Source organism: Mus caroli, chromosome 9 (genome assembly GCF_900094665.2).
Source record: "Mus caroli chromosome 9, CAROLI_EIJ_v1.1, whole genome shotgun sequence".
NCBI classification, from domain to species: domain Eukaryota; kingdom Metazoa; phylum Chordata; class Mammalia; order Rodentia; family Muridae; genus Mus; species Mus caroli.
The window spans coordinates 16297071-16309238 of NC_034578.1; the positions used below are offsets into that span (position 1 = coordinate 16297071).

At 36.3% G+C, this 12168-nt stretch overlaps 1 protein-coding gene and 1 pseudogene across 1 annotated transcript in view; one reads left to right on the forward strand and one right to left on the reverse strand.

Moving 5' to 3' along the window:
• The window catches only part of LOC110302236 (olfactory receptor 18-like), a 12593-nt gene extending 1359 nt beyond the window's left edge, over positions 1 to 11234 (forward strand). The window contains exon 2 of the mRNA XM_021173072.1: positions 10192 to 11234. Coding sequence (XP_021028731.1) covers positions 10192 to 11134 — 943 coding nt within the window. The 3' untranslated portion in view covers positions 11135 to 11234. The remainder of the gene's footprint in view (positions 1 to 10191) is intronic.
• Positions 7730 to 7827, reverse strand: LOC115031976 (annotated as a pseudogene).
• Positions 11235 to 12168: the final 934 nt, after the last annotated feature.

The window sequence follows — 12168 nt, forward strand, 5'->3', positions numbered from 1 at the left end:
AGAGAGAGAGAGAGAGAGAGAGAGAGAGAGAGAGAGAGAGAGAGAGAGAGAGAGAGAGAGAGAGAGAGAGAGAGAGAGAGGAGAGGGAGAGGGAGAATAGGCTGTGAATTTGAAAAGGAACAAGGAGGGGTATGTGAGAGGGCCTATAAAGAGAAAGGAGGGGTAAAATGATGTAATTACATTATAATCTGAAGACCTAAAGAAAATGAAAGAATATTAATCTAAAACACTGGACTTTCATATATTTAGCTTATAACTTTGAAGATACATTACATGTACTACTGCCTAGCTCACATCCTGCAAACAGTAATGTTGATAAATTCTATTTTATACTGTTCTAAAAGGCAATAACTAAGCAAAAAACCTTTTGCAATTGATGAAAAAAATGAAAAACTTTATCCCATCAGACCAAGAAATGATTTAATTTTGAATTTATTTATCTTTATTTATTATTTCTATAATGCTTGAAAAGCTGATAATATTTCTGAGACTTGATGTATTTCTATGAAACAATTTATATGTGACAATTCCTAGTAAGTACAACTGCATTGAATAGCAAGAGAAAATGGGACAATCAAGTGTGTGACTAGTTATTGGCAAAATATTTATATATTGTGAAGAATAAAAATAGGGTGAGACTAAGCTTCATAAAATTCAAATAAAATACCTCGCAACCTAAAATATTATTTTCCATTTATGTGATGAAACTTTCACTTTTCCTTTATGTATGAGCAATCTTTAATAAATTGAAGAAAATAATTATATATATTTCCTCTTCATTTCCCCAAGCTAATACTATGGTTAACACAAAAGATGTTTCAAAAACTACAGGTCAACATTAAATAGAGCCTTTATTGGCTTACAAATATTGGTCATAATCAGTATGACTTCAAAACATTAAGCACTTCTTTTCTACATTTTCATCTCCTAAAAATATCCACATAAGAATAGAAGCAAGAATTTTAATCTTATCATTGAAGGCATTATAACACTTGTATATTCAAAGTTCATGACATGGATTTTGACAGGCATAAAAACCTTTAAAAGGCAGGAAAATAGATAGGTGAACTTTACAACTTGGTCTAAGACATATTTTAGAATATCTTATCAGACTGAGCACTGATGCCTTAAAAATTGAAAGACAGAATAAGGAGGGAAGGAAGGAAGGAAGGAAGGAAGGAAGGAAGGAAGGAAGGAAGGAAGGAAGGAAGGAAGGAAGGAAAAGAAACATACACAAAACACATAAAAACAGTAAACCAGAAACCATAATATACAGGCAAAGCTCAATAAAACAAAAGAATAAAAAATTTTGGAAGGAGGCTAAGGAGAATGCTCAGTGTGAGAACCTGAGTTTGAATACCCAAGACCAGTGTAAACTGGTAGAAATGGTAGCATGTGCCTGTAACTGCAGTTCTGGGGATAGGGTTAGAAACAAGAAAATTTCAGGTAATTGCTATAGAAGTTGTTGTTGTTGTTTTAATCTTTTTTAACTAATTGATTTATTTATTTTACATCCAATCTTAGCTTCCCCTCCCTCCTGTCCTCACAGAGCCTCCCTCTCACCTCATCTTCCCACCATATTCCCGACATCCGTTTCTCCTCAGAAAATGCTCAGTAAAATGAAGACCTCACATGGGTATCAGCCAACCTTGGCCTGTCAAAGTTGCATCTTCTAGGTGCATCTTCTCATATTGCGGCTATTCAGGGCAGCCCAGTTAGGGGAAAGGGGCCCATAAATGGGCAGCAGAGTCAGATACAGCTACTGCTCCTGCTGTTAGGAGTCCCACATGAAGACCAAGTTGTACAATTGTTACCTATGTGCCAAGGACCTGGGTCTTGCTGTATATTGACTTTATTGTGTTTAGGTATGAGCCTTGTTTCCCACATATCTCCAAGACTTTTATCATAAAAGGTGATTGATTTTGTCAAATGTTTTTTTCCTCTCAGTTTGTTTATAGGGTGGAATATATTTATGATTTTTCATATGTCATACTAGCCCTGCTTCTCTAGTATTAAGTCTACTTGCTTATGGTGGAGGATATTTTTGATGTGTTCTTGAATTCAATGTGCAAATATATTTTTATTTAATCTTTAATATTTTTATTATGTATTTTCCTCAATTACATTTCCAATGCTATCCCAAAAGTCCCCCATACACTCCCCCCCACTTCCCTACCCACCCATCCCCTTTTTTTTTTGGCCCTGGCGTTCCCCTGTACTGGGGCATATAAAGTTTGCATGTCCAATGGGCCTCTCTTTCCAGTGATGGCCGACTAGGCCATCTTTTGATACATATACAGCTAGAGACAAGAGCTCCAGGGTACTGGTTAGTTCATAATGTTGTTCCACCTATAGGGTTGCAGATCCCTTTAGCTCCTTGGGTACTTTCTGTAGCTCCTCCATTGGGAGCCCTGTGATCCATCCAATAGCTGACTGTGAGCATCCACTTCTGTGTTTGCTAGGCCCCAGAATAGTCTCACAAGAGATAGCTATATCTGGGTCCTTTCAGCAAAATCTTGCTAGTGTATGCAATGGTGTCAGCGTTTGGAAGCTGATTATGGGGTGGATCCCTGGATATGGCAGTCTCTAGATGGTCCATCCTTTCGTCACAGTTCCAAACTTTGTCTCTGTAACTCCTTCCATGGGTGTTTTGTTCCCAATTCTAAGAAGGGGCGCAGTGTCCACACTTTGGTCTTCATTCTTCTTGAGTTTCATGCATTTAGCAAATTGTATCTTATATCTTGGGTATCCTAAGTTTTGGGCTAATATCCACTTATCAGTGAGTACTCAATTTGCAAATATTTTATTGAATATTTTTGCATCAATGTTTATAAGGGAGATTGGTCTGCAATTCTCTTTTGTGGTTTAGTCTGTGTATAGTTTAGATATCAGAATGACTCTGGCTTCATAAAATGAACATGGCAGTGTTCCTTCTATTTCTATCTTGTGGACTCGCTTGAGTAATTTTGGTATTATCTTTCCTTTGAAAGTCTGCCTAAATCTACACTAAAACCATCTGGCCCAGGCTTTTTTGGTTCAGAGATTATGTGTGTGTGTGTGTGTGTGTGTGTGTGTGTGTGTGTGTGTGTGTGTGTGTGTGTGTGTGTGTATGGATTTTATTAGATATTTTATTTACATTTCAAATGCTATCCCAAAAGTTCCCTATACCCTCCCCCTGCCCTGCTCCCCTACCCACCCACTCCCACTTCTTGGCCCTGCTGTTCCCCTGTACTGGGGCATATAAAGTTTGCAAGACCTAGGGGCCTCTCTTCCCAACTCTTCCCAAATCTCTGAACCAACTAGGCCATCATTGGTTCAGAGATTTTTAATGACTGCTTCTATTTTCTTAGGGATTATAAGACTATTTAAAATGTTTAACTGATCTTGATTTAATGTTGGTAAGTGGTACTTTTCAAGAAAATAATCAAAATCATTCACATTTTCCAATTTTTTGGATTATATTTTTATTGGATATTTTATTTATTTACATTTCAAATGTTAGCCTCTTTCCTGATTTCCCCTCCAGAATCCCCCTATTCTATCCTCCCTTCCCCTGCTTCTATGAGGGTGCACACCCACCCACTCCCAACTCCCCACCATGACATTCCCCTACCCTGGGACATCGAGTCTTCCCAGGACCAAGGGCTTCTCCCCTCATTGATGTTCTACAAGACCATCCACTGCTACATATGTGACTGGAGCAATGGGTACCTCCATGTGAACTCTTTGACTATACCATTCCTGGGCATATACCCAAAGGATTACATATCTTTGAAGTAAGACATATTCTTTGGATTTTCTCTATGTTGGTTGTTATGTCCCTGTTTCATTCCTGATTTTGTTCATTTGTTTTTGTTTTTGTTTTTTTGTTGTTATTGGTGGTGGTGGTGGTTGGGTATTGTTTTGATTTTTTTTTGGTTGTTTTGTTTTGTTTGTTTGTTTGTTTACTTTTAATGTCTATTACAATTTTAAGTAGTTTATTTGTCACAGAACAAACTCCATGGAACTACATTGCTCTGTGTCTTCTTTGTTTGTTTGTTTGTTTGGTTGATTTGTTTGGTTTGGTTTTTGGTTTTTGGTTTTTGGTTTTTGGTTTTTTTCTCTCTGCATTTTAGTTAGTTTGGATAAGGGTTTGTCTATATTGTCGATTTTCTTAAAGAGCCAGCCCGTGGGCTTTTTGTTTGGTTGGGTTTTTTTTTTTTTTTTTTTTTGGTTTTTTTCTTTGTTTTTGTTGTGGGGTGGGTTTTTTTTTTTTGATACTTTGTAGTGTTCTCTTTTTTATTAGTTATTTTATTTATTTACNTTTCAAATGTTAACCCCTTTCCCAGTTTCCCCTCCACAACCACCTATCCCGTTCCCACTCCCCCCTGCTTCTAGGAGGGTGCTCACCCACCCATCCACTCCTGCCTCACTGCTCTAGCATTCCCCTATACTTGAGCAGCGATCCTCCACAGGACCAAGGGTCTCCCCTCCCATTGATGCCAGATAAGACCATCCTCTGCTACATATGCAGCTACAGCCACGTGTCCCTCTGTGTGTACACTTTGGTTGGCGATTTAGTCCCTGAGAGCTCTGGCAAGTCTGGTTGATATTGTTCTTCCTATGGAGTTGAAAACCCCTTCAGCTCCTTCAGAACTTCCACTAACTCCTTCATTTGGGGTTCTGTTCTCTTTGTTTCTAATTTCTTGATTTCAGCCAATATTTTAATTTTTGGTGCCAACTACTCCTCTTAGATATGTTTACTTCTTTTTTTTAGAGCTTATATGTGTTCTGTCAAGTCACTAGTATGAGATCCCACTAATTTTTTCTTTTTCAAATAATTTAGGGTTTTTTTTTTTTACCTTAGAACCTGATCACATCTCGCGTCCTCCTCTCCTCCCATTCCAACTTGACAAATCCCTTCCCCCATTGCCACCTCCCCTTCTCCTCAGAAAAATGGAGGCATGCCTTGGGTACCACTCCACCCTGGAATATCTAGTGACAAGCAGGACTAGGGAATCCTCTCCCATTGAGGCCCAACCAGGAAGTCCAGATAGGGGAAAGTGGAATCAATGGAAGGAATGAAGACAGAGATATTCCCCACTCCAGTTGTTAGGGGACCCACATGAAAACCAAGCTGCACATTTGCTACAAATGTCTAGGACCAGCTCCTTCATACTCCCTGGTTGGTAGCCCAGGCTATGCAAACCCCCATAGCACCAGGTTATTTGACTCAATAGGTCTTCTTGTGGTATCCTCCACCCCTCTAGCTTGTTAACTTCTATCCCTAACTCTTCCACAAGACACCTGAACTCCACCTGTTTGGCTGTGGCTCTCTGCATCTGACTCTATCTGCTGCTGGATGAAGCTTCTCAGGAGACAGTTATACTAGGTTCCTCTCTTAAAGCATAGAAGAGTATCACTAATAGTGTCAGGGGTTGGTTCTCTCACGTGGGGTGGGTCTCAGGTTGGGGTAGTTGTTCCCTCAGTCACTGTTCCATCTTTATACCTGCATGTCTTGTAGGCAAGGCAAATTTTGGAATGAAGGTTTTGTGTGTGAACTGATCTCCTGCTCCCTAATCTGGAGTCCTTCATGGCTACTTCAGTCTTCTGTGTCTCCCTCTAGTAGGAATCTCAGCTAGCATCACCTACCTCAACTCCCTGTATCCTCCCTCATTCTGTCTTCAGCTAGCTACAAGAGATGCCCCCCACCAATTTCCATTCACTCCTAGCCCACTCCCTGCCCTATCTCCCCACACCTGATCATAATCCCCATTCCCCTCTTTACCCCCTCTCCTACCCAGTCCCCTTGCTTTATCTACCTCTTGTGGATAGACTTAGATTCCTCTTCTGAGTAAGATTCATGCATTCTCTCTTGGGACAACCTCACTACCCAATTTCTTTAGGTCTGTGGATTGTAACATTGTTGATCCTACACTGTATGGCTAATATCCACTTATAAGTGAATATATACCATGTGTGTCTTTCTGACTCTGGATTACCTCACTCAGGAAGATACCCTGAGTTCCATTCATGTACCTGCAAAATTCATGTTGTTTAACTGGATGTTTGCATGTAAAAGATACAAATAGATACATAATTATCAACCTGCACAAAACTCAAGTCCATATGGATCAAAGCCATCAACATAAAACCTAATACACTAAAGCTAATAAAAGAAAAAGTAGGAAATAGCCTTAAATCTATCAATACAGGAAGCAATTTCCTGAACACAACACTAATTCCTCAGGCTCTGAGATCAATAATTGATAAATGGGACCTCATGAAGCTGAAAAGCTTCTGTAAGATAAAGGCTGCCATAAGATTGGGAAACAAATGAAAATAAACACAAAAAAAACCAAATAACTCAATTTAAAAATGGGGTACAAAGTTAAACAGAATTCTCAACAGAGGAATCTCAAATGGCTGAGCAACACTTAAAGAAATATTCAACATCCTTAGTCATCAGGGAAATGCAAATCAAAAGATCCTTAGATTCCATCTTCCACCTGTCAGAATAGCTAAGATCAAAAACTCAAGTGATAGCAGATGTTGGTGAGAATGTGGTGCAAGGAAAATACTCCTCCATTGCTGGTAGAAGTGCAAGCTTGTACAACCACTTTGGAAATCATTTTAGCAGTTTCTGAAAACAAGTGGGGATTGTTCTACCCAAAAGATGGCCCACTATACCACCAGGACACTTGTTCAACTATTTTCAAAGCAGCTTTATTTGTAATAGCCAGAAACTATAACAACTTAAATGTCCCTCATCTGAAGAATGGGTAAAGAAAATGTGGTATATCTGCACATTGGAATACTAGCCACTTATTAAAAATAAAGACTAACATCTTTATGCAGTCAATTTGTGCAATGAGCTTTCCTCTTAGCAGTGCTTTCATTGTGTCCCATAATATTGGGTATATTGTGCATTCGTTTTCATTGAATTCTAGAAGGTCTTCGATTTCTTTCTTCATTTCTTCCTTCAACCAATAGTAACTGAGTAGAGAGATGTTCAGTTTCTATGGGATTGTAGGCTTTCTGTTGTTTCAGTTATTGTGAAATACAGCTTAATCAATGTTGCTCTGATAAAATTCAGGAGGTTACTTCAGGTTTTTTTTTTATCTGCTGAGACTTGCTTTGTGTCCAAGTATATGGTCAAAATTGAAGAAGATTTCATGAGGTGCTTGAGGATAAAGTATATTCTTTTCTTTTTGGGTGGAATATTGTATGTAGATATCTTTTAGATCCATTTGATTCAAACCTCAGTCAGTTTTATATTTCTGCTTAGTTTCTGTCTGTGTGGCCCATCCATTGGTGAGAGTAGGAGGTTGAACTCTCCCAATCTTAATGTGTGGGGTTCACTATGTGACTTAAGCTTTAGTGATGTTTCTTTTATAAATATGGATGGTCTTGCAAAAATATTTACAATTAAGACTTTATCTTGGAAGATTTTTCCTTTGATGAGTAGGAAATGTTCTTCCCCATCTCTTTTGATTAATTTTAGTTGAAAATCTATTTTATTAGATACTACGATGGCTTGCTTCTTGTTTCTGTTTTCTTAGGAAAACTTTTTCCAGTCCTTTATTCTGATGGGATGTCTATCTTTGTTGCTAAGGTGTGTTTCTTGCATGCAGCAGAAAGATGGATCCTGTTTTTTCATCCATTTTGTTAGCCCATGTGTTTTTGTTAGAAAATTGAGTCTATGGGTGGTAAGATATATTAATGACAAATGATTTTTAATTACTGTTCTAAAAATGTGGAAGACAAATTTGTATGTCATCCTTACACAGAGTCAATACTAATTTTCTTTGTATCATTCAAATCTTAGTATATATGCTTCCAAAGCAATCACATTATGAAAATTATTTTAAAAATAAACTATTTAATGTTAACAGAAAATTATAGCCCAAAATTCCAAAAATATTTGTTTGTTGTAAGTCAAGTGAGTAGATCAACATATTGATTATAACAACTAAATTTTGTAGGGGTAATTCCAAGTCTACAAAATTGTATTTCTTAAAGATTCATTATTAAATAATCATTATCCTGTATTTGGAAGGAATAAATATTACTCATAGCAGTGAAGAGTTAATATCAATATGTTCTTCTTAAATGTTAAAAAATATCCTAATGTTTGCTTCTCTGACATTAAAGAAGGAACATCAAGAATTTTGCATACTTGTTTCCAAGCATTGTTTGCAAATAGATTGCAAAAAATTCACAATCATCTATATATTTTAAAAATAGTCACATATGAATACATAAATCAATTATAGTGGTCAACAATAGTCTCTGCAACTTAAAATCAAAATTGTGTTCTAAAAGTTCTGCATACACAAAACCTTGAATAAGTTTAAAACAGATAAACTCCCTGCACAGAAAATGGAAAAGTGGGCACAAAGTCTCATTATGGAAAAAGAAACTATCTGTAATTGATAGCTTCTAGGAGAGAAAAAAAAAAAAAAACCTTTTCTTTAATGGAGTAATGTGGTGACTTGAATATGCTTGGTTCAAGAAGTGGCATTATTAGGAGATGTGGCCTTGTTGGAGTAGGTATGGCCTTGGTGGAGAAAATGTGTCACTTTAGTATGGACTTTGAGACCCTTCTAGCTGCCTGAAAGCTAGTCTTCTGCTGTCTGCCTTTGGAACTACATGTAGAACTTTCAACTTCTCCAGTCCCACTTCTTCCTGAATGTTGTGATGCTTCCTGCCATGACAATGGACTAAACCTCAGAATCTGTAAGCAGCCCCAGTTAAATTTTTTCCTCTGTAAGAGTTGTTTTGTTCATAATGTATCTTCACAGCAATGGAAACCTTAACTAAGACAAGTAATACTGAATATATCAACCATTCCCATATGATTTTTCTGCATCTATTTAGATGATAGTATGATTTTTGTTTTTAAAACTATTTATCTGACTTATTGAACACATGTGTTGAAGATCCCTGCATCTTCTAGATAAATCTTCTAGATCATGGTGAATAAGCTATTTTCATGTGTGTTGATATTCTATTTGTAAGTATTTTACTGGACATTTTTAAATCTATGTTGACCAGGTTTATTGCTCTTTAGTTTTCCTTTTTGGTGAGCCTTTACCTTGTGTTGCTTTTGTGATGATACTGGATTCATAGAAAGAGTTCAGAAGTGTTTCTTCTTTCTATATTTTTAAAAATAATTTAAGATTTGGCTCTCTGCTATAAACATCTGGTAGAAACTGGCCCTGGACAGTTTCAGCTAGAAATATTTTTATTGTTATTTCAACTTCCTAATTTATGATGAATATGTTTAGTTTGATTAATTCTTCTGGGCTTCATTTTAGTGATTTGATGAATCTATAACTCATTCATTTCTTTTTTCTTACACATAGTTTAGATTTAAAGTAAATTCTTTTAAATTACTTATTTTTATTTAGTTATATTCCAGTCATTGCTCCTCCCTCTCAGTCCTCCCTCCCACAGTTCTTCATCCCATTACTCCTCCCCCTTACCTGCAAGAAGGTCCTCTCCTACCACCCCCAGAAGCTGCATATTTCCATTCATTCTCATGTCCTCTGGGTTTCTCTCCTGTTCCCCACAAATACCATGTGGTCTTTATCACTATTGTCTGGTAATACAGTTTGAAGTCAGGGATGGTGATTTCCCCCAGAAGGTTTTCTTAATCTACTAGAAAATGTTGAAGTGTTCCCTTCTAACACTTATGTTCACTATCTAAAAGAACCACAGTAAATTATGATACAAAATAATAGAGTTTAGAGAATTGGTGTTTTCATAAAGTAGCTACCTATGACTTGAGAAAAATATGCTATATTCTATCTTTATTGTTTTTTGCTGCAATAGTAATGATTTTTAAAAGTGAAAAGATATTATTTCCTTCTCAGTGTCATCAAAAAAAACTGCTTTATTTTTGTTATGATCCTAAACATCTGATTTCTCCTGTTCTGGGTTTTAGCACTCTGTTAAGTTTACTTCCTTACTAGTATACTTATATAAAAAGAGATTACAACATGGAAACAAATATGTAGAATTATAGATGATTGGTCTTGTCCTGATGCTGGAAGCTATGGACCTGAAGTGAGAACATTTTACTTGTAATAAGTTGGACTTAAAAGATAAATTGTTTTCCGTTTTTAATTATTTCTTTTACTTTTGAAAACATAGTATAATTACACATTATGTCATATACTTTTCCAATAAATTTTGTTTTCTCCAAAGGTGTCCAAACAATACAGAAACACAAAATCTACCAGTTGTCTCACAGTTCCATCTCATGAGCCTCTCAGAGAATGTAGAACTACAGCCTTTCCTACTTGTGCTGTTTTTATCCTTCTACATGGTCACGGTGCTTGGAAACCTGCTCATCATTCTGGCCGTGTGCTCTGACTTCCACCTCCATACCCCCATGTATTTCTTTCTCTCCAACCTTTCTTGGTCTGACATTTGTTTGATCTCCACTATAGTCCCAAGGATGATTTGGGACATTGGAACTCAAAGCAGAGTCATCTCCTATGTGAGCTGCCTAACACAGATGTCCATGTTTATAGTTTTTGGATGTATGGATAGTATGCTTCTGACTGTAATGGCCTATGATAGGTTTGTAGCCATCTGTCACCCCCTGCATTACAAAATCATTATGAATCCTAACCTCTGTGCATTCTTACTTTTAGCATCTGTTTTGGCCAGTCTTGTGGACTCTCAGGTGCACAATTTGATTGTNCTNCAATTTACATANTTCANTGNCATGGAAATCTCTAACTTNTNTTGTGANCCTTCNCAACTTCTTAATCNTAACTGTTCTGAAATGTTCACCAAAAACATAGTTATACATTTTATTGGTGTCTTTTTTGGTTTATTTTCAACCACAGGAATTATTTTCTCATACTATAAAATTATTTCTTCCATCCTGAGAATTCCATCAACAGATGGAAAGTATAAAGCCTTTTCCACCTGTGGGTCTCACCTGTCAGTTGTTTGCTTATTTTATGGAACATCCATTGGAGTATACATTGGTTCAACTGCATCGAATTCCCCTAAAAACTGTGCAGTTGCTTCACTGATGTACACAGTGGTCACACCTATGCTTAATCCCTTCATCTACAGCCTGAGGAACAGGGACATTAAAACTGCTCTTTGGCAGCTGCAGAGAAGAGCAATGTAATTTTATAACACCTTCTATCATTTTTGAGTTTGAGTTCTTAACCCAACAATTTATCCATAAAATTATAACTTCTTTGTTATTGTGGCTTTCATTCCACTCCACTAATACCTAAATGCATATTCCTTTAGTTTGTCTTTAATTAAATTGAATGAGAATACCTGCTGATGAATTAATAAATAACATTCAACTTCACCATCCCTCAGATAAAACAATACTCCATTTCATCTCAACCACATTGTCAGGGATCATGGAAACAAATACAAACTATAATAGAGATATGCACAAAAGAGAACATTTATACATCACCATGGGAATTTAAACTACTCCTGTAACTATTGAAGATATGGACCTTCCCCAGGAAAACTAAAAGTTGATTTTCTTTATGGTCCATCTCTATAATTCCTGGATACTTATGCAAAGAACTACAATTTAACATGTCATGGAAACAATTTCCCATCAATTTTATTGCAGCTTTACTCACAAAAGCTAAATTTTAGAAGCACCTATATTTTCAAAAATAGAGAATTGGATAAAGAAAATGTGCAAATTCTTTTTATACAATGAAATGTTCTTCAGACATGATGAATAAGATTGTATCATTTGCAGGGAAAAAATGGATCCAGCTAGAGATAATAATATTTAGTGAATAATGCCAGTTTCAAAATGACAAATAATTGTTTCTTCTCATTCATGATTCCTATATTTTATACAGACACATAGATGATTTTATGTAAATGTGATTTTATAACAGAAAGTACAAACAAATATCTCTGGTTGGACAATGAAGAGTAATAGGATGGAACAAGAAAACATAAGGGGACATAAGTATGATACTTGTCATGTAATGTATAATTGAATAATATTTTTAAAATAAATTAATTTCAAAATACTGGTGGCTGTATCTCATAATCAGAGATTCTTATTTAGATGTATGTATCTGCCTACTTAGGAAACCTTTTGAAAATTTTTGATTCTATTGCCAATGACACTGCAACACATCCACCCAATGAGCACCACCAAAAACATTTTTTCTA